This window comes from Echinops telfairi, unplaced genomic scaffold, assembly GCF_000313985.2.
Source record: "Echinops telfairi isolate 266 unplaced genomic scaffold, ASM31398v2 ScPeMD7_53;HRSCAF=182, whole genome shotgun sequence".
Taxonomy (NCBI): Eukaryota; Metazoa; Chordata; class Mammalia; order Afrosoricida; family Tenrecidae; genus Echinops; species Echinops telfairi.
This window is the reverse complement of record NW_022103951.1, coordinates 6,526,805-6,550,361: the sequence shown is the minus strand read 5'-3', so window position 1 is coordinate 6,550,361 and position 23,557 is coordinate 6,526,805. Positions and strand designations below refer to the sequence as shown.

Below are 23,557 nucleotides of genomic sequence, written 5' to 3'. Positions count from 1 at the left end.
TGTTGTACTTCAGGATAGTTCTTGATGTGTTTTTGTTAATAAGGAATGCAATAGTATTCAACTTTTAATTGTAATTCCGGCATAGTAGGCCATACAATATGACCTACCATATGTTCAGTTCAAAATATCTACTACCAGTTAATTTCAGCTCGCTATGCTTAGATTATTGATCTTTATGTATTCAATTTCATTTGTAATGATGTATAATTTTTTCTAAATACATACTTCGTATATCCCATGTTCTAAATAGTGATAGATGTTTGCAGCTGTTTCTTCTCATTTTGAGTCATGCCACATCAGCAAATGAAGGTTCTGAAACCTTTGCTTCATCCATATTGTTGATAATGACCCTATTTTAAGATGGCAGCTCTTCCCCAATCATATCTTAAGTACCTTCCAACCTAAAGAACTCATCTTCTGGAATTATTATCAGATAGTGTGCCACTGTAAGTCATCTCATTTTCAGTGGCTAACTTTTCAGAAGTGACCTACTTGTTCCCAATCTATCTTAGTCAAGAAGCTCCAATGAAACCTGCCCTCTGTGGGTGAATGTGCTGATATTTTAAATGCTTGTGGCAGAACTTCAAGAACCACAGCAGCATTGTAAGCCACCACAGGCTGACAAAATTACCAGCTATCGGCAGACTAGATGTCAGGAAAGGCAATTTTCAAGAGAAAATAGACCATACTAATAAAGACCAGTTATAGCGTAGTAATTCCACAAGGCAATGAAGACATCAGAGTGCTTTTCAACATCTTGGCAAGCAGATTTAGAGACCTGAGGACAATTATGAGGTTGTATGTCCTTTCTGTAAATAAGCCTATGTTGAAGGGTGAATGAACAAAAGGAAGAGAAGACAAAAGAGAAGAGTACATATCCTCCATAATTTTCCTATTCTGAATTCAAGTATTGCTGTATTTATTAGTGATTTCATGAGCTTATTCAAACTTATTTTTCAAAAGGATACTTTAGTGATTTTGCTGATGTAAATAAAAAGGCTTGTTTACCTTCAAGCCTTTAAGACCCCAGACGCTATACTTTTTGATAGCCGGACACCATCAGTAAATATCAACAAAAGAGAAGAGTACATATCCTCATATATATTACAAGAAATTATTTTAATGAAATTTTATTATAAACATTAATGTTTTCAACAAGAGTCTAAAGAAAATTGCCTATATTAAAATATTTAAATATTGAGAATAAGAACATTTTCCCTTTTTTTGACATTTAACTAATCTCTTTATTACAATAGCAATTTGACTGGATTTTATTTTATTTATTTATGTTTTAATCCTTTTATTAGGGGGGCTCATACAACTTATCACAATCCATACATACATCAGTTGTGTAAAGCACATCTGTACATTCATTGCCCTCATCATTCTCAAAACATTTCCTCTCCACTTAAGCCCCCAGCATTAGGTCCTCATTTTTCCCCTCCCTCCCTGCTTCCCCCCTCCCTCATGAACCCTTGATAATTTATAAATTATTATTTTGTCATATCTTGCCCTGTCCAACGTCTCCCTTCACCCACTTTTCTGTTGTCCGTCTCCAAGGGAGGAGGTCACATATACTTCCTTGTAATCGGTTCCCTCTTTCCAACCCACTCTCCCTCTACCCTCCCAGTATCACCACTCACACCACTGGTCATGAAGGGATCATCCGCCCTGGATTCCCTGTGTTTCCAGTTCCTATCTGTACCAGTGTACATCCTCTGGTCTAGGCAGACTTGCAAGGTAGAATTCGGTCATGATAGTGGGGGCTGGGAGGAAGCATTTAGGAACCAGAGGAAAGTTGTATTTTTCACTGTTGCTACATCGCACCCTAACTGGCTTGTCTCCTCCCCAAGACCCCTCTGCAAGGAGATCTCCAGTGTCCTACAAATGGGCTTTGGGTCTCCACTCCGCACTCCCCCCATCATTCACTATGATAACATTTTTTGTTCTGATGATGCCTTATACCTGATCCCTTCGACACCTCGTGATCGCATAGGCTGGTGTGCTTCTTCCATGTGGGCTTTGTTGCTTCTGAGCTTGATGGCCGCTTGTTTACCTTCAAGCCTTTAAGACCCCAGATGCTATACTTTTTGATAGCCGGACACCATCAGCTTTCTTCACCACATTTGCTTATTCACCGGCTTTGTCTTCAGCGGTTGTGTCGGGAAGGTAAGCATCATAGAATGCCGATTTAATAGAAGAAAGTATTCTTGCATTGAGGGAGTACTTGAGTGGAGGCCCAATGTCGATAAGAACATTTTCTTTTTTTTTTTTTTAATCATTTTATTAGGGGCTCAAGGACCATTTTCATGGAGAGAAAAATTAATTAAAAATTAAAATAACATGGGAAAAGGAACTGAATCATGCTGAAAGCAGTAAATTACAGATATTACAGAACGTTGGTGGGATAAGATATAAGATAAACTCTAAAAATTAGTAGAAAGATGAAACATGAGAAAATTTTATCTGTAGAGGATAGATTATGGTACCCCACCCCTAACTCATTGTAAATAAACTAAGGAAATCTATGATAGGAAAGAAAGGATATATTGAAGATACTTAAGAATAGAAATTGGATGTGTAAGATATATGGATTAACTGCCAATAAAAATGTAAAAATTAAGTTTTAAAAAAGAATACAAATTGGGAAATGTGTGTTAAGAAAATCAGAAAATGGATTGAAAAAATCCTTTCAAGATGTGTTTTGGTAAAATTTATAATTTCTATAGCAAAAAGCAGCCCTGATTTAATTCAGCCAGTGGGAAGATAGAATGATTTTTACTTCAAATTAAAAATTAGATTTTATCAACTAAACGATAGCTCTCAGAAGACAATGGAACACAATCTATGTCTTTGAGGGAAAAGTAATAACAAAAGTATTATATTTAACTGAATTCTCATTCATGTGTGGAAGTAACAAAAATATTTTTACATCAGCAAAATCACTAAAGTATCCTTTTGAGAAATAAGTTTGAATAAGCTCACGAAATCACTAATAAATAAAGCAATACTTGAATTCAGAATAGGAAAATTATGATAGCAAAGGAGTGGAGGTAAACAACAGAAACAATGAAGTAATGACTAAAAAATTATGAGTGCTGCTATTTTTAAAATGGATATTGTTAATAATGAATCAAATGTTAATGGGAAAAAACCCATTCCCATCTAGTTTATTCCAACTCATTGCAGACTCCATAGGAGTGGAGGGATATAATGTCAGACAACGAAATACGAGAATGAATAAAAGGCGACTGAATAAGCTTGTGTACCCTTGGAATTTTCCATTAAATCTAGTGGAGCAGACAGCAGAGTGTAACCATAAAGGACAAAAGGAAAAACAAAACAATAATTATAAATTATTGATTGTCCGCTGAAGAGAAATTCTATTAGAATCACCTCTATTGATTTCCCTTTCAGCTATGCTTTGTCCCTGATTACAGATTCCTTGTTAGCCAACCTGGTAGTGCTCTGCACAGATCTGTTATGCGGGTATGTAGTTACTCAGTGACCACGCGAATCTGCAGTTCCCTTCACCCCCTCACCCTACTGTATTCTTACTTCCACCTTTCATCACAGCCTTGGAAACTGGAAAGGGAATCACTCCTGAGAAGGCATTTCAGAGCTTGTGATTTAGCAGACTTAACTCTGTGCTGCAGCCCTGTTGCTCTTTTTTGGTGACCCTGAAGCCTTTGTTGGCATTGAGAAACTCAGAAATCCCATGCTAAGAACAGCCATGAAAGTCACACTGTTTAAATCAGATGGTCTTGAGCTCAAATACACATAAGCCAACAGTGTGGTATATAGTATAAGGCTCTTTTTTTCTACCATGTTACCTCATTCTTCTTGTAAAGATAATGGAAGTACTAAGTACAGCAAATGCCCATTGTATATTGCTGTGTTAGGATTAGCTTTTAGTTTTTACAGTACTTTACAAAATGCAAATATTTTCTCTCTTTCTAGCCTCTCCAAGCTTGTTTTTTTCCCCCCGTATTTGGGTTTGATGATGAAGTAGGCTTGTTTTGGCATGTTAAGTATTTGTTTTATTTAATAAACATGTGTAATTTTTTTCCTGTCTTTAAATTTTAGTTCTTTACTCCTCAACTCCATCTGGGCTAAGATTATTGTACCATCTGTGCGATCCAGACTAGAAATGACTCCAACTGCACCGAGCCAACAGTTAGATGAGAGGGTCCTAGAGGAGAGAAGAAATAGCTCATTTTAAGACTGGCCCAAACATCTAGCATATCATTTCTATAAGCATGGTTTTCATCCCCTAATTACTCCAGACTTGGGGATATACTTAAGGACTAGGGTAATTGAAAGTCCATAAAAAGGTCCCTGGTACAGTGGAAAGTCAGTTTTTGCCAATTTTAGCCTAGATTCTTCTTCTCTTAAAACCATGGTCATAGGTCAATTACAAACGGATTTTTTTTCATCTGGCTGACCTTTTGGTTGACACTGTAGCATTTGAGCATAAAAAGTATGGCCAAGCCAATTAAAACATGAATTCTAATACCGAGTTTTGTAGTTAGAAGGTGGCAAGATGTTTTAACAACTTATCCTTCCTCCCTTTTTAAGTCCTCCTTGCTTCCTTATCACAGTTAATATGATCCTCTGTCTTGAGCCCCTCTTCACTATCATTATGATCATCTTGAAGTGCCATGCTAATGCTACTGCTGAACTGGATATTGACTTCTTGAGTGGTGTTAGATTGTCTTCTGGTATTTTGACATTTTGGTAGTTGATTGCTTTGTGAATTATATTTAATTATATTTAACTGCAATCCTAAACTGCAAGGATTGTAGCCTTTAGTATGGATTGAAACTCAATGTAAAGAAGACCACAATTCTCACCCTGGACCAACAGGAAACTTCCTGATGAGTGGAGGAAAAGTTTGAAGTCCGGGATTTCATCTTGCTTGGATCTACAATCTGTGCTCATGGAAGCAGCAGTCAAGAGATCAAAAGATGTGTTGCATTAGGTAAATCTGCTGTATAAGACTTCTTTAACGTGTTGTAAAGCAAGGATGTTACTAATGTGGGCCTGACCCAGTGGTTTCTTTTAATTGCCTCATATGCACGTGAAAGTTGGACATTGGATCAGGAAGACTGAAGACGAATCGGTGCATTTGCAATGTGGTGCTGGAGAAGACTATTGAAAGTACCATGGACTGCCATAGAACAAACACATCTGTCTTGGAAGAAGTTGAGGCCAGAGTGCTCCTTAGAGGCAAGGATGGCGAGTCTTAGTCAAGAGAGAAGACCAGTCCCTAGAGAAGGACATTATGCTTGGAAAAGTGGAGGGAAAGAGATAAAGAGAAAGGCCCTAGACAAGATGTATTGACATAGTGGCTATGGCATTGGGCTCAAACATAAAAACATTTGTGAGGATGTCACCGGGCTGGGCAGTGTTTCAGAACTGACTCAATAGCACCTAACAAACAAACAAGCAAAAAGAAAAGCTCACAGAGAGCGTTGGGTGCCATTGTGGCCTTTAAAACACGATGTCTATATGGAAAAGGTCACAGGATGGTAATCAGTGATTTCGGGCCGAGGCCACAGTTCACTGAGGAGCTGCTCAGTCTGAGTGTGTGTATCTGGCTTTATGGATCTTGCAACAGCAGGAGAACTAAAGAAAAACAGCACCCAGAGAACCTTGAAGAGAAGCCCCTTCGTAGTGTCCTTCTAGCTCCCTCTACTGACCAAAACATAACACTGCACTCACTGTAAGCAGGAGCCCTGATTGTGCAGTGTTTATGTGTTAGGCGGCTAACCAAAAGATAGCAGTTTGGAACCACCAACTGGCCCATGGAAGAAAGATGAGGCTTTTTACTTCTGTGAAGAGTTAGTCATGGAAACTCACAGGCGCAGTTCAACACTGTCCTATAGAGTTGCTTTGAGTTGCAATTGACTTGGTGGCAATGAGTTTTGGTGCTCGCTGTGAAGGAGAATGAATCTGGTCCATTGTCAAGAAGCAAGGGCTGAAGGATGCCTGCAGAGCTGTGAACCAATACGTTCCTAACTGGCACTCTAAATTTAGCATGTCTCTTCATAAAACCACACGTAAAAGCCTCTAATTTCCCTACTATAAGTGAAAAAAATTGTCTCCAAGTTCCTTTGCTCCCTATGTGGCCATAAACTATATATAGCACAGAATTTTTCTGGAGCTCATCATCATAGCGCTACTTGAATGTAAAACACAAATATAATGAAATATTCTTCCTACTAACCTTTATCTTAGGTGAGCTACTGGTACCCTGTTTCCCCAAAATAAGGCAGTGGTTTATATTAATTTTTGCTCCCAAAGATGTGCTAGGTCTTATTTTTAGGGGATGTCTTATTTTTCCGTGAAGAAGAGTATGGTACGCATTTATTGTTTATTGTTTTATTAAAAGAGACCTCACACTTCCTGTCTGCTCCGGCTGCGCTGCGGCCAACAGTGAGCTGCATGGCGGCGCCAGCCACTACGGTCCAGAGTCCAGAATTACGGTAGTTTGGGGGGGGCTTATTTTCGGGGAGGTCTTATTTTCAGGGGGATGCCTTATATTTCAGTGAGAGGCAAAACTATAAGTAGGTCTTATTTTGGGGGGATGTCTTACTTTCGGGCAAACAGGGTATGTGCAGATCCTTGTTATTCTTCAGCCTGGAAAGTAGCTTGCCCTCTACCAACTACACATTCGTCTGCTCAGGGAGCCTGCATAGCTTTGCTTCCTGCAGATGAAGCAGCAGGCACATACGAGGAGGCTTCAAAAACTTCACAGACAAATTCCAATCTCCTTTAATTCCATTTTGCCATGAACTTTTGAAGCCCCCTCATGGAATAGAGGTACAGTTGCCTAAATGTCTCAGGAAGGTCGGGATGTTGCTCAGATCTTGATCCGTGTGTTGCTCATCAAAGCTGGTACAGATTTAGGACTGGTTTTCTCTCGTTGTTTGGCACTGACTTCATTATTATTATTACGATTAGTATTTCATAATATAATTTTAGTTGATAATGGTTTCTCACAAAGTTTGGCTCTCTAGGTATTAAAATAACTGACAATAGGCAAGAATGAAAAGATGCAAAACTGCCTAAGTATAACTTGGTACTGCCATTTAAAAGCTGTGCAACCAGGATCAAGTTATTTTCGAAACACCTTGATGCCTCAGTTCCCACTTCTGCACAACGAAGATAAAGAATAATATCCATTTTTAGGGAGGTTGTGAGGATTAAATTATTTAATACATAGAAACAGCTTCGAAGAATACTTGGAATATATTGAGCTCTCAGTGTACATTATTCATTCAATGATCACATTGCTGTGAAATAGATACCAATTTATCCCAATTCTGTGAATAAGGAAACGGAGACACAAAGGGATCAAGTAACTTGCCTGAGATCCTGCAGCTAGTATGATACCTGCCTCTCTAAACCCCCTCAAAAGCCAAAAAGCATTGATCAAATTGATGCCAACTCTTAAGCAACCCTATAGGAAAGGGTAGACCTGCCTCTGTGAGTTTTCAAGACTGTAACTCTTTATGGGGGTAGAAAGACTCATCTTTCTCCCTTAGAGTGGCTGGTGGTTTCAAACTGCTGACCTTATAATTAGTAGCTCAACATGTAACCACTGTGCCTTTTAGATGCCTCCCTAGAAGATCATGATCAAATTTTCAGATTGTAAGCTTCAGATGTACCATTTCAGCAACTATTTATTTACTCGTTACGTTGATGCTTTTCTGTCTGTTGGAGGCAGAATTCCAACAGGCCTCCAAGGTTCTTGCCCTCTGGTTTATCATCCCTATTCATCAGGGCAGGTAGGATCTGCGAATATGATAGATATCATATATTTCCATTTATTTGCTCAAGTTCTCTTTGAAGAATAACTGAACTGGTACTCAACTTATTTTGAAAAACATAAGTAGAAATACTGTAAATTAGTCAATCATGCCTGAGTATATTTTGAGGCTACTATAAGACCACTTTCCTATTCCTTGCCTTATCACTTAGAATACATTCAATGTTTTATTTTTATATGCAATAGTTAAACTTAACATATTTGTCTAAAAATTATCTGATAAATTTAGAGATAATGAAAGAAAGCTGATGTATTATTACAAATCTGTCTTGGAAGAAGTATGGCCAGAGTGCTCCTTAGAAGCAAGGATGATGCGGCGTTGTCTCTCATACTGTGGACATGTTGTCAGGGGAGACCAGTCCCTGGAGAAGGGCATCATGCTTGGTAAAGTGGAGGGGCAGTGAAAGAGAGGAAAGCCCTCCTCTAGATGGAGTGACACCATGGTTGCAACAAATGGGCTCGGGCAGAGAAACAATTGAGAAGATGGCGCAGGACTGGGCAGTGGTTCATTCTGTTGGGCAAAAGGCCACGATGGGTCAGAATCAACTGGATGGCACCTAACAACACAACAACAATGACAACCCAAGAGATAAAAGAAGTCACACAGCACCATTAAATGTAGGACATGTCTATCTACAGTTTTGAACGGTTCTTGAAATTATAGCTAACCTTGTCTGTCATTGTTATTCAGTCATTAATCCTTTAAACCATTTTGGGTAGTTTCCAACAGAATCAAGAGTCAGTTTTAACACTCTTTGTCATTTTATGTTCCCTAATTGTGTTAAAGATATATTATTTACTGTGTTTTAATTTTTGTTCCATTTTTCCTTCTGTTTTTAGAAACAAAAGCAGAATTTAAAATCCTTTGGTGTAACTATTACAATTTACCACACGCAAAACAAAACAGAAACCTCCTTTCTACTAGTTATCTTCTAGATAGAGTTCAGTTGGCCTTTTGCTGCTAAAATTGCTTTTAGTTTGCTCCATAGAGCCAGGGCTTTCACACTCTCAGTTCTAACCCTCCTTCTTCTGCCAAGTCAGTGACCTTGCTCTGTTTCTTTAACTTTGCTCTCTCATCTGGTATACTGGCCCAGGTAACACTTCCTTCAGGGAGTTGTTATAACGATAAGGGAGATAATGACTATAAAGTACTTAGCATTCTGACAGATATGTGGTAGATGTTCTGCAAATGTTATCTAGTAATAACTTGTGTGATAGTAAATTATAATAATAAAGGATGTATTTTGGCATATTAGTTTTCTTTTTCCAGAACACGCTGTAGCAATTGATAATTATGTTTTAAATTACATGATTTCACTGAATGAACAGAATTGAACAAATTAATTTTTTTACAAGTGTGAATTAAATAACTTTGTTATAACTGTGCCATACTACTCAATGTAGTTTCCTGCAGTGGCTTGAAATATAATATAGCGATTAGTATAAAATTAGCAAATAAAGCAAGACCATTTTAAACTCCTTCTAGAATTGACTTGTTTATTCCAGTGGCAAGTGCTGCAGTTTAAAGTTTCTAGTACATTATCTCAGAAGCAGACAGCAAGATTCTCGTAGAGTTTTGCTTCTAACTCTTATTTTTGTTTATTGGCATCTTTAATCTATTCAATATTGATAACTTTTTATGGTAAAGCCAATGTTTTGCTAATGATTTGTATTCCCATAGCAGGTATTTATAAACAAAATCACTCAAGAAGAAAACTCTGAAAAAATTTGTGATTTAATATGGTGGATTGATTGGTATTTCTTTTTCTTTTTTAAAATAAAAGTCTATAGTCTAGTATTTTTGCCATTTCTCCTTTTATCCTAATTCTTAGTGTTACCAATACCCAAACAGGAGAGATACTGTTGCTTAATACCAGTGTGTTACGTGAAGTTTGACTGTTGTAATGCACTTACATTGGGCCATTTATATATATCCATTACCTTTATAGTTAAACACCTAAAAGAGAAAATAAAAATTTAAATCTGTCCCCTCATAATGTTTTTGTTCCTGTAAGCAGCAGTAATTTGAAGTTCAGCCAATTTTTTTGTGTTAAGTGTGTCCATTTTGTCATTTTACCCAGGTCTACTGTTAAACATTGTAAGAGGAATTATCATATATGTATATGATAATATATGTGTGTGTGTATATATATATATATATAGAGAGAGAGAGAGAGAGAGAAATAGGGTCCCAGTGAGCTATATCATTTGTGAGCCCTGATGAAAAATGCTAATTTGGAGCCTCGTGTTCAAAAAGGACTGACAATTGCAAGGAGGCAACAGCAGAACATAAGGTTCCCTGTTTCTGAAGTATGGTCTTCTTGTTGGTACTTTCAAATACTTACTGGTTTCTGAAAGCATCAGGACTTAAACATCAGAGAAGAAATAGATGTAAGCTGTTCATCATGATCATATTGGTAGACTGGACAATGAGATTACTGGTCATTGTAAGATGGTCAACAAAGCCACAGAAATGAGAAAAAGTAATTCATCCCATGAGTAATGACTGAATCCTTTGAATGTAGAAAAACCGAGGAGAATATAAAGCATTTATTTAGTGTTGTCTTAAGAGCCATATTGAACCATAGGAGTCATATTGAGCTCCTTTGAAAATACATTATCTTGATTTGGTGGTGGTGTGGTTACTCGTTGGGCTGCTACAGTCTCAGAAACCCACAGTTCTACCCTGTCCTGTAGGGGTGTTATGAGTCAGAATTGAGTCCATGGCAGTACGTTTTTATTTTTAATTTGACTTTTTTGGGAAATCTTATGAAATAATTTTTACTATCCATTTTCTGCATGAGGAACCAGTGCGCTGATGAGGGTGTTTCGTAAAAAAAATTAAATACATAGCCCTTGGCCTCTTTTTGCCTGCTGATATTGGAAACCTTATGAAGTAGTTCTACTCTGCTCTATACCATGTTGGAATTAACTCTTATGGCTTTTATTGTTCCTTGCAAAAAACGTATAACAAAAAGTGATTTGTGTGAACTTATAACATGTGGTTGCCATTCTTTTTCCTTCTTGTTTCCAGTGTAAAACTCTTTCTGGAGTCTGTGATCACATCATATCCCTGTCATCAGATCCTCTGGTTTCACAATCTGCCCACCTGGAAGTGATTCAGCTGGCAAACATCAAGCCAAGTGAAGGCCTGGTAAGAGATACCATGTTTATCAATGCCATCATTCATCAGCAGACAGTTAATAACATGGGTAAAGCAACTTCCAAATACGGCAGTCTGTGAATTTTAACACTCACTGAGCAGATTTATATTTTCTTTAGGGAGTTAAGGTAGTGCGAGTTTTCATGATAAGATGTTTTAGGAAGATAAATTAAAATGAAATAAAACGGAAATGGTGCATTTTGAATTACCCTGTTTACCATGGTAATAATTTAGCTTTCTTGTAATTTTCTATCCCCCTCACCAAAGTGCTACTTAAATTTTAAAGGAAATTCAAGTTCTATGATAAACACCGCATTGTTTTCTACCAAAGCACCATTTACGGGGGTGTCTTGTTTGTTTTACTTTAGTTTGTTCTCATTTTAATAGTTCTTTCTTCCCAAGGGTGAGTAAGCCAAACAAAACTCATATTCTTTATAATTCAAAGCTATTCTTTTTGAGGGCAAATAAGCAAGTGGATATTGCCAATAATAGGCTTACAGCCGTGCGTTCTATTTTTACTTGTATTGTGTAATAAGATAATCATCTTCTATATTTTGTTCACCTGATTAAAAAGTGTATTGGTTCTAAATTTAACCCAAGGGAGAGGTTTTTGTTTTGTTCTGTTTTTAAATAAGCTTCTAGTCCCCGCAAAAGCCTGTAAAATTGATGCTAAAGAGGGAGGAAGAGAGACAAAAACCAGTAGCAACAAACTTGGTCAAGAGCATCTTTCCTCCACAGTTATTCCAGGTTAGCTTAGTGCTGCAGTGTCTACTTTCTCCTTGTAATTGGATTTTTCCATGGGAACCATTAATACTTTTTTAGAAAGCAGAAATCTTGGGAACTTAGCATAAATAATCGAATTCAGGTAGTACATTCTTAAGGAACACCAAGCATGTTTAACTGCTGATGTGAATTTTTTTCTTCCAACAGCCTCAAAGGGCAAAACCCTCAGTGATTGATCACCAGTGATTTTTAGTTCTGAAGCTGTCTGTTCTATAAAGTCATTTTAACTTGTCTCTCAATATTTAGCAATCTCTTTATGGGCATCTTTAGTTCATAGTGCTAGTGAATGTGGCTTTTAAGGGTGTTTTCCTGGAATGGTGGAAATCAGCTTGTCAGACATAGCCAGCATGCTATCATCATAGCATATAACTATTATATATAATTTTGATTCATTTTAAGAGATTATTTCTAACATTTATAAACTCATTGGAAGTAATTATGGTTTTAAATTCTTAGTTTAGTTTTATTTAAAAGATCCTTCCATCTATAGCAGGAGGAGCCCTGGTTGCATTGTGGTTACTTGTTTGGCTGTGATCACAAGGTCAGCAGTTTGAAATGACCAGCTGCTCCTCAGGAGAATGACGGGGCTTTCTACTCATGTTAAGAGTACAATCTTGGAAGCTTACAGGAACAGTCCTGCCCTGTCCTATAGGGTCTCTATAAGTTGGCATTAACTCATTGGCAGTGAGAGTTGTCAACCTATAATATTAAAACTTTTTCTTTCTACATATTCTCTTTCAGTACTTGTAAAGGAAAGAAGCCTCTCTAAGCATGATATATAGAATGGAAAATTATTAACTAATATTAGACTAGGAGTCGAAACACTGGCACACAAATTGCTTACATGCTCTTAGTGTGTTGTGGTGGGGGTGTAAATTTAACCTTTGACATCAGTATTTTCATCTGTAAAAGGGAAAGGGGCAAGGATGGGTGGCTAAAAACTCAAAACCAGTTTCCACCGAGTCATTTCTTATTCAGAGTAGAATCAAGTTTTTCAGGGTTTTCAATAGCTGATTGTAGGAAGTAGATTGTGAAGCTTTTCTTCAGAGGCATCTCTAGGTGGACTACAATTAGATCTCCCTTTAAAGTCCCTTCTATTTCTAGGCATCTGTGCTTTTAAGGATAATGGTATTCTGAGAGTCTCATTTTATCCCCTCCAACTTTCACTGAAATCATTGGGTGTCTGTAAATAGCCACATAAACTAGTCAATACAATGCTAATTAATGGACTTTATGAAATCTTGAATTTCTTTAAATAAAGACAAATCCCTGGACATGTCTTTTACTTTTTTTAGTTTAGAAGGAAAATATGTGTCTGTTCTCTGGAATTGTCATTATTTTAAAATGCTAAGCACCATATTCAATTAAATAATCTGGAAAATCGAAGGGAAAGAATAGGAATGCCTACCATTTGCCAAGTAATTTTCTCAAAATTTTACAGAGTAGGTATTAATTTTCCAATTTTACAAATGAGACAACATCAATTTGCCCTATATTACATTGTTACAAATAGAAGCTCACCACAATTTGAGGGTTTCTGTATGCATGTATGGGGGTCATTTTGTTTCCAGAAAAAGCAAATGGCCTGAAGAGGTTAGGTACAATGGGGCTTAAAACAAGAAGTTCCACTGAGTTGATTCTGAGTTCTAGTGACCCCACAGGCAGAGTGCAACTGCCCTGTGGAGTTTCTAAGACCATGATTCTTTACAGTACCAGAAAACAACATAATTCTCCCTCAAAGTGGCTGGTTGGTTCCAACCACCAAGGTTTTGGTTAGAATGCGCAGTTTAACCCTTGGTTTAATAAGGCTCCTTATAATAAGAAGAAAACCCTAAAACCAAACCAACTGCCATCCAATGGATTCTGACTCATAGTGAACCTTTTGGGCAGAATACTACTGCTTCTTAGAGTTTTGGAGACGGTAAGTCTTTGCTCACTGCCAGTGAGTTGATTTACTCATAGTGACCTGTAGAATTTCAGAGACTAAGTCTTTCCAGAAGTAGAAAGCCTGGTCTTTCTTGTGTGGAGCAACTGGTGGTTTCAAACTGCTGACCTTGTGATTATCAGCCCAACATTTAACCACTGCACCACCAGGGCAGACAGCATTATCACAGAGAGGCTGGTGGGTTTGAACTGCTGACCTAGTGTTTAACAACCCAATACAGAACTCACTGCACAAGAGTCCTTATAAAGAGAAGAGGGAGAAACATAGATTAACCATTAGCTAATTTTAACACAGTTTATTACTGATGACTGGTCACTTCTAACCTGGCTGCTAATGATAATGTAGCCTTCTCCCCACTACTACCCATTGCTAGCCCGGAGGCTTTTGAGGATTTCAGTTAGGAGGTAATGGTTTGACAATGCTCCTTTTCTATTGTCTATGAGTTGGGCTGCTAATTACAAGGTTAGCAGTTCAAAACCTGACCCAGCTTTTCAGGATAAAAGCGAGGTTTTCAATTACTGCCAAGAGTTACAGTCTTGGAAACTCCCAGGGACAGTTCCATCCTGCCTCTAGGGTCGCTATGAGTCAGTATTGACTTGATGCAAGTGAGAGAGAGCAGTTTCTGACTGGCGTTTACAGTTTAGTTCAGTCTCTTTATAGTTAATATTTGATTCTATGCAAAAGAAACCTTTCAAATCCAAGTAAGATGCCATTAATTTTCCTTCTCGACAACATATAGATAATAAATAATAGAGGAAGGGCTTAAGTCCAGGTAAATCTAAATGAAGTGCAACTGAACAAAGCTTGTTCCATGATCCCACATTCAAATTTGCAATTGGTCAAGGAACGTGTGAGAATTTGGGGAGAATGACTTAAAACAGGAACTACTTTGGGAAATTTATGTTAAAAGGACAATGGGGAAGGATAATTGGGAAGACAATTCCAGTGGAAGAAAAGAAAAATGAGATGTGTTCAAAATGAATTTATAAAACTTTTTCTGGTGATTCATAGGAGAGGAGACTAAATAAAGACTTTAAAATAATTTATTCAAGGTTGTGATTTTTAAAAATCAGCCACCATTAAGGGAGTTTAGTCACTTATATTTGAATTAAATAGAGTTGCTGATTTTGGTAACACTTAGCCTGTGCTTAGCCACAGAAAGTATCCAAATGATAAATGAAGGAAAGAAGTAGAAAGGGGGAGGGGATTAAGCTTTAATGAGGTGTAATTAGCTTAGAAAAATTTTTTGACGGCCTGCCAATCTCAGAACAGAATGTCTCATATACAACAGATCATTACTTTTTTATTCAACTGACAAAATAGATACAGGCAGTCCCCCTGGTTACAGATGAGATCTGTTCCTCATTGTGTCTTTAAATTGTTTTTGTAGGTAAGTTGGAACAAGTTCAATTCAACCTTATGGAGTCCAGGTGGTGTAGTAGTTATGCAATATCCTGTGATCTTCAGGTCAGCAGTTTTGAAACCCAGCCAGCTCCACGAGAGATAAACAAGGCTTTCAACTCCCATAAAGAGTTGGAGTCTCAGAAACTCACAGAGGCAGTTCCACCCTTTGCTGTAAAGTTGCTCTGAGTCTGCAGCAACTCAATGGCAATGAGTTATAGTGGAGCTCTGGTGGGGTATGTAGTTGGTTAGTTATTGAGCTACTAAATGTATAGTCCAAAGGTTCAAACCCACTAGACACACCTCAGGAGAAAGATGATGCTTTCTTCTCTACTAAAGAGCTGCAGTCTTGGAAACCCATGGGAGGCAGTTCTGTCTACTCTGTCTTTGAGAGTCACAGTGGGTCAGAAATGACTCCATGGCAATGAGTTCCATTTTGTTGTGGTGGTTGTTGTTGTTTGTTTAATTTGGGTTAGTGTAAGGGAAACCTTTTAAGTGATTGAAATGTGATGCATGTAGCAATTGTAGGCGATTGTGATGAAGAATTTGTTGCCAATAGGAGCTGATTCAATCATTCCCAAGTGAGGGCAAATTTGCATAATACGAAAGGGCAACTCTAAGGCTTCTATTACTCTGAAAGTCGGAGTTCTTAACCCAGGGACTTACTTTAGATTGTTTCTGTCACAGAAGAAAATCTTGTACTCTGTTAGGAGTGAAGAAAAAGGAATGTTATTGAGGAATAATACAGCTGGAGTTGGACAGCGGGAAGTAAAAATACAATGCGCCCTGGGGTCTCTATGGAGTTAGAGGTTTTTATACTGGAGAACAAAGAAGTCTTGATAGGGCTGCAGCTCTTGAGTCTTTTGAGATGTAAAGGTTGGCCATTTAGCTGGGGAAGTGGGAAGTGAGTTTTACTCCCTAGGTGAATGGTCCCAGCTGATTAGGTTATACACATTCTTTTCTAGGAACCAAATGTTTATATAATGATGCATTATTCATTATTCGCAGGAACCAGTTGTTTACATACTGCTCTTTTGCTTCCTGGGTTATTGATCCCACCATTCCAGTCCTAAAATACGCACCTCCAAGTTTGAAGATTTTCTTCTGTATTCCTCGGCTTCTTACAAAGTTAGCCAAATATCTTAGAATTTCTCAGATCTCCAGGTCCTTGAAGAATTATAAGGAATGGCAAACAAAGTACTTAGTTATGATTAAAACTTATTTGTGATATAACACTTACTTCTAAAATGATTTTAAACAACAATAACTAGCAGAAAGCTATTGTAAGGAAAATTGGGGCTACCTTAACATATCAAAACTGGATCAGTTCAATCTATAGGACTGAGTTGGGGGGCGCATCCTGGGGAAAGACACTTGGCCTCCGAGAGTTCTTTTTCAATTTAAGCACCTTCACTGTCTCCAAACATGCCTTGTTCCACGGACTTGACTGTGAGGTTGTTTAGGCTCCTGCTGGTTAACTGGCATTTGGAAACAGAATGAAGCAAATGTCATTTTGGCAGACTGAACAGGAGAAAGGGAACAGTTAAGAGTCAGCTACAAAATTCATCGATTTTTTTTTTTTTTTTTTTGAGAACAAAGGCAGAATGGCAGTTCTGGTGAAAGGAAATCCTGAGATTATCTTTGTTCCAGAAAAAATAGCCATTTAAATTTTATGTCCTCTTGCTGTTTGAACCTCGCACACAGATGATCAGAAGTGTTTCTGTGGACTGTTCATTATTTAGAAGATAATCAGTCTGAGGTTTTTGTAAACAACTTGTTTCTTCTCTTGCTTTCTTTTTGGTCCTTACATTTGGCCATTTTCTTGTTAGAAGGAAATAAGAAAAATAAAAAGTCAGATTTGATTCTTACAAGCAATTATCACAGATGGTTTATTGAGATTGGAAATGAAAGTGTTGCAAGAAACAATATCTATTTTCTGTGACATTCTTTAAATATGCGTTGTTTGTATCATATTGGTTATGACTATGATAAGATTTTATGATTGACCTCTATGTATATAGCTAAGTCTACCTTTATTTAAGCTTTTAAAAATAATTTTTATCCATCTAAAATAATATTAATATAAATTATGTAGTTATTAGGATGAATCCTCTTTTTTTAATCCTCATAAGTTGTTTAAGCTCATTTGCTAGTTTTTTTTAAATTCTCAAATTACACGCAAGTATTATTTCCAGAATCACAGATTATCTCAAGATTTTTTTGTTAACTCAATAACGATGGTGTGTTTTATAACTTTTTTCCTATGATACTGGACTTTCTCTATGACCTGGTGATTTATGAAGTTAATTAACACTCTTGCTAAAGACCTTTATTTCATAATCAGTAATATACAGTGCTGAAATAAATGCGGAAAGAAAAAATAAACATCTGCTTGCATTTGTCAGAAAAAGATGAACAATTAAAATAAAGTTAATATCAAACCCAGTTATTTCCTTATTACTATATTTTACATTGCACATGTGTGCTAAAGATGTCTGGGTCCTTTAGAATAGGTGTTAAACAGTGAATGTTAGACTCTAATATCTAGTTACGAAATAATATAATAAGTCAAATAAACATGTGTAAAACTCATAACTCTTTATAGTAGCTGAGATTGTGGACTCTAGGATTACATTGCCTATTCTTGAAAAATGACTTCACCACTTTGGGCAAGCTACCATTTCCTTGCTCTAAAACAGGTCATAATAGTCTCTACCACACAGTCAATTTTGAAAAAATATATGAAAGACTTAAAGTAGTCCCTGTGTTGGTAACATGTAGATATTAGTAATGACTTGGATGAATGATGATAGTTTTGCTGAAACCTGAAGAATGATTGGAAACATCTTGTTTTTTTCTAAGTTCTATAGTAACACCACTATACTTACCTTTCAATAAATAATGGGATACATATTAACATTAAAAGCTACTACATTATATGCCTGTCACCAGCTTAAAATTCAATATTACTACATGGCTACAGCCAAAGATTACTAGCCAAATTGATACCTGACTCCTATTTATACTTCTGTTAAGAAGGTTTATTTTATATAATATAAAATTATAAACTTTCAATTAAGAAAATAGTTAATAGGAAATGATCATCATATTTAATTGCACTCATTTTGTTTCACATGAGAGACCTAAGCTCAGTCACTTGGGGAACCGATACCAATATTTAAGGCTTATGACATTATTGAAATGACCTTTTAGAATCAAAGCCTGAACACACCAAAGCCAAGTACACTACTCTCAGGTTGATTCCAACTCATGGTGATCCCACACATTATAGAGTAGAATTGGTTTATAGGATTTTCTTGGCTGTAATTTAAAACAATTTTTTTCCTACTTTCTTTAATTAATTTTTTTCTTTTTATTAAAATAATTTTATTGAGGGCTCATACAACTCTTTTTACAATCCATACATACATCAATTGTATAAAGCACATTTGTACATTCGTTACCCTCACCATTCTCAAAACATTTGCTCTCCACTTAAACCCCTGGCGTCATCTCCTCATTTTTTCCCCTCCGTCCCTGCTCCCCACTCCCTCATGAACCCTAGATAATTTATAAATTATTATTTTGTCATATCTTGCACTGTCTGACGCCTCCCTTCACCTACTTTTCTGTTGTCCGCCCCCCAGAGAGGAGGTTATATGTAGATCCTTGTAATCGGTTCCCCCTTTCTACTCCACCCACCCGGTTTCACCACTCTCACCACTGGTCCTGAAAGGATCATCTGTCCTGGATTCCCTGTGTTTCCAGTATCTATCTGTACCAGTGTACATCCTCTGATCTAGCCAGATTTATTTGTAAGGTAAAATTGGAATCATGATACCTGGGGAGGGGGGGGAAGCATTTAGGAACTAGAGGAAGTTGTATGTTTCATTGTTGCTACACTGCACCCTGACTGGCTGTCTCTTCTCCATGACCCTTCTGTAAGAGGATGCCCAGTTGCCTACTGATGGGCTTTGGGTCCCCACTCTGCACTCCCCCTTATTCACAATGATATGATTTTTTGTTCTTTGATGCCTGATAACTGATCCCTTCAGCAACTTGTGATCACACAGGCTGATGTGCTTCTTCCATGTGGGCTTTGTTGCTTCCGAGCTTGATGGCCGCTTGTTTGCCTTCAAGCCTTTAAGACCCTAGACGCTATATCTTTTGATAGTTGCGCTCCATCAGCTTTCTTCACCACATTTGCATATGCACCCATTTGTCTTCAGCGATCGTATCGGGTAGGTGAACACACAATAATATGTTTTTTTGTTCTTTGATGCCTGATAACTGATCCCTTTGGTACCTCGTGGTCACGCTAGCTGGTGTGCTTTTTCCATGTGGACTTTGTTGCTTTTGAGCTTGATGGCCGCTTGTTTACCTTCAAGTCTCTAAGACCCTAGATGCTGTATACTTTGATAGCTAGGCTCCATCAGCTTTCGTCACCACATTTGCTTATGCACCCCCTTTGTCTTCAGTGATTGTGTCAGGAATCTTGGCTGTAATTTTTATGGAAACATTGGACCAGACCTTTCTTCTGCAGTACTGCTGAATGAATTCAAACCACCAATCTTTAATTTAATAAATTTGCCCAAATCATTTGTGCCACCCAGAGACTATAAAGCCCACCCAATAATTTCTTAGGAGTTGTATACTTTTTTATTTTTATCTCTTACTTGCTTTCAGTGGAAGTACATGTATATTCAAATATTTAAACATACAATTAGGATTCTGGTGGCAAAATGCCACAAGTACTTGGCTGTTAACTCAAAAGGTTGGTGATTCAAACGCACCTGCTGCTGCTCTGAGGGAGACAGCTGTGGCAGTCTGCTTCCAGAAGGATGAGAGCCTGGACACTTCTACCGGCTATGAAAACGTCTACCGAGCTCTCCTACAGGGTGGCTGTGAATTGGAATGAACTAGATGATAACAAGATTAGTTGGGAAACATATAGTTAATAAAAAGCATTGGGAAATTAACATTATAGTAATTGCTTTACATAGTGCTAATGTATGCTTTTTCTTAATGGGATTCTTGGCTATTGCTCAATCCCTGTTATTCCAAATTTGAATTTCATTAAAATGAATGTTTTTCACTTACGGAACCAATGACTTTCAGTGCAAAGCACTGTTATAGATAAAATTTAGTTAATTTTCCCCCAAAGGATATTTTAAAATGATAGAATCTTCCTCAGCAGGGAAGAAAAGCCATTAATTGAATCTATAATTTTCAAGTTTTATTTAGTATATTTTAATACTTGATTGGGATATTTTTATCATTAATTTGTTTATTGAGCTATAATTAACACAACATACAATTCAATAGTTCAATTATATTAAAAAAGATGGTGCAAACATCACCACAATCAACTTTGGAACATTTTCTTCCTCTTTATACCCATTGTTCTTGTCTTTCCATTTTCCTCACCCTCCCCTCTAAGGGGATTATTATTTCAGTTAGTCTTCATAAATCTTGGCTTCCCTATACAGAAAAACATATGAAACAAGGAAAAAGAACGAGGGGGGCAGTGGACCTAGCAACAACAATCATATAAAACAGTGAAAGACATCAATCTAAGAAAAAGCAAATGATATTAAAACTTTAGGACAAATTGAAAGTGAGTACAAAAAGAGATCTGATGAGAAAGTGTTACATTTCAGTCAAGTACTGTTTCTAAGACCCTCTTTACAATATTCTTTGTCTGATATTAGTACTGTTCATATTCCTAGTCTGTGGGCAATGGGGATTCACTAGGGACTCAGTCCATGTAGGAAATGTTTTGGGGGCTTCTACCATCATCCTTAGCATTCTGCAAATTGGTTGTGTAGAATTTAGTACTGGGTACAATTCTCTCTTCTGATTTGGATCTTATTATATACAATCCTTTGATCACACATGCTGGTGTGCTGCTTCTGTGTGGACTTGGTTGATTTTTCTATTAGATGGCTGCTTGTTTTGAGAAAAGACCTTTAAGACCCTATAAACTTTTTCCTGATAGCCAGGAACCATCTAATTTCTTCATCACATTGTTATATGGTTCCCAATATCTTCAGTGATATGAGGGCAAGCACCGGGCAGGCTCGTATTAGGGCTATGATCAAGCAAGAACTCAAATCTATTCATTTAACTTTTAGTTCTATATATCCCTGGTTCATTTTTGGAGACATCTTTATCATTTTGTTTTATTACATTATAGAACATCCCCATGGGACTTAAGGTAATTCTACTGATAGTAGCATTATTATAGTCAATGATAAAATACATATTTTTCTTTTAAAGTCCCATGACTACTCATAATTTAAAATTCTTGTTTTATTTGTTATTTGTTCTTAGAGTTTGCACAATTCCAGAATTTCTGAGTAATTGTTAAATTTTAATGAGGTTTTTGCTAAAATTTATTTTTTTAAAGTAGAAATAGAATCTTGCTCTTTTATGGAGGTGGAGGTGTTGCCACACATTTTTAAATATTCATGAAGAGTTGATTAGATAGAGTAATTCAAACTTCATTAATATGATATAAAGGATAATACAGGTAGTATTGTCATTTGTTGGTCTCCAGTTATAGTTTAAATGACACTGGAAACCTATTCTTTGTTGTATAATGTGTGTCAAGTATATACCAATATTTGACTCTCCTATTGTTAACTTTAATTTTGCCATGGAACATACAGTGTGGACTTTGTGCAAGATGAAGTCAACTCTTCAGAGTATTGAATTAACATGCAACATTTTTATAAATATCATGCAATTCACTTATCAAGTAGATATTTGGTTAAGTTGACTTCAAGCCACTTCCCACAAGCATTAGAAATCAGAACATCCAGGAAGGAATTTATCACTAGTTTTATGACATTATTGAATCATAAATCCATCACAGGGGCATGTAACAACTTTAATTCCATAGTGTAAATTTGTTGATTTTTTTATAAGGTTATAATGTATTTGAAAATATTCCAAGTGCTTCACTTTTCCCCCTTGATGCTGTCTTTTTCTTAGGGTATGTATATTAAATCAACATATGATGGCCTCCATGTAATTACTGGAACCACAGAAAATGTAAGTATCATGGCATTTTAAGTTTTGGTGTGTCTTTTTCCCCTTTATTGTTTACCAGTTTATAGATTTCACATAATTGAAATTGACTTTTGAGTAACATGAGCATATTAAGAAGTACAACTTAAAAAGTCATAATGAGTTGATAATTGCTGGTTTCACTGGAATTTCAGTCATTGTATTTGTTTTAGATATAACTAGTTACTAAAAGTTAATCTGATGGTTTCTGTTCACGGCCAGAGATGTGTCTTTCTAAAGTATTTTCAGGTTCATGACAAGTTATGGTGACATCGAAAAGAATCTACTTCCATCTGTCAAATATTTTGGTTATTTTAAGAAACTTACTTCATGCCTCAAAGGAACATTAGGTAGGGCAGGCTTTCTGAATCTTGTAGAATTATGCTTCATTGCTTGCAGAATAGGAGCGAGCAGCTCAGTGGTTCCCACAGTGTGGTCAGCCTACCTTGAGGACTGGTTAGAAATACAAATTGTCTGACCCAACCCAAACCTGTTGAATCAGAAACTCTAGGGCCTTGCCTCTGTTTCTGAACAAGAGATTCTCTTTTAGATGAGTCAGAGACATGATCAAGTCTGAGAACCACTGAAAAGCAGTGGGCCAGAAGTCCCCAGCCCTTGAAAGCTGCCTTATAACCAGGTCTGCTTCTTCATGGCAGTATAGCTTTCGGCAAATCACTTACCCTCTCATTGCATCAGTTTCCTCCACTCCAAATGGGAAATAATATTATTTGCCCTACATACCTCACTACATTGCTATGGAAATCCAATTAATAAATGGGCAAGACTATGCTATACAAAGCTGTACAAATGTGAAATGATCACATTAGGCATTAACTTGATCAGTATACTTGAATTGAATAGAATAAATCAGCATTCCTGCACCTGGTTGTTCCAGACTTCCCTTCTGTTTTAAAAGCAGGCATTAATATATCATTTAGAGATTCTGACAAATTACATGTTTGTGCAGTGTTCCTTAAAAGAAGAATGAAATGAAATTAGTTTAATCTGAAGTTATTATTGATCTTGACAATTTATCAAAATTTTCTTTTTAAAATTAACATTCTATTCATCTAAATTACATAGTATTTTTAATCTTTTATTGATTTTTCCCCACCTTTATCTCTTCGTTTTGTGTTAAGGTAAAACATATAATATAAATCAATCGAATTCCTGCAGTGGCTTCATAATTTGGTATTAAATATGAGTTATATAGGAATCAAGAATATCAATTAAATACATATTGTGAGCTGTTTAAAAATTTAAAATACAGTACAGCACTGAAACAATATGCTTGCCAGTGATCATTCTCATTTATTCATATATTCATTTCATTATTTATTTAACAAACTTCTTTTTTTTT

The 23,557-nt window shown here is 36.7% G+C and overlaps 1 protein-coding gene across 6 annotated transcripts in view; it reads left to right on the top strand.

The window, feature by feature from the left end:
* CNKSR2 (connector enhancer of kinase suppressor of Ras 2) overlaps positions 1–23,557 on the top strand; it is a 294,934-nt gene that overhangs the window by 112,349 nt on the left and 159,028 nt on the right. For all 6 annotated transcript variants that reach the window (XM_030885794.2, XM_030885793.2, XM_004709920.2 and 3 more), the window contains exons 6-7: positions 10,869–10,988; positions 22,123–22,182. In XM_030885794.2, coding sequence (XP_030741654.1) covers positions 10,869–10,988; positions 22,123–22,182 — 180 coding nt within the window. The remainder of the gene's footprint in view (positions 1–10,868; positions 10,989–22,122; positions 22,183–23,557) is intronic.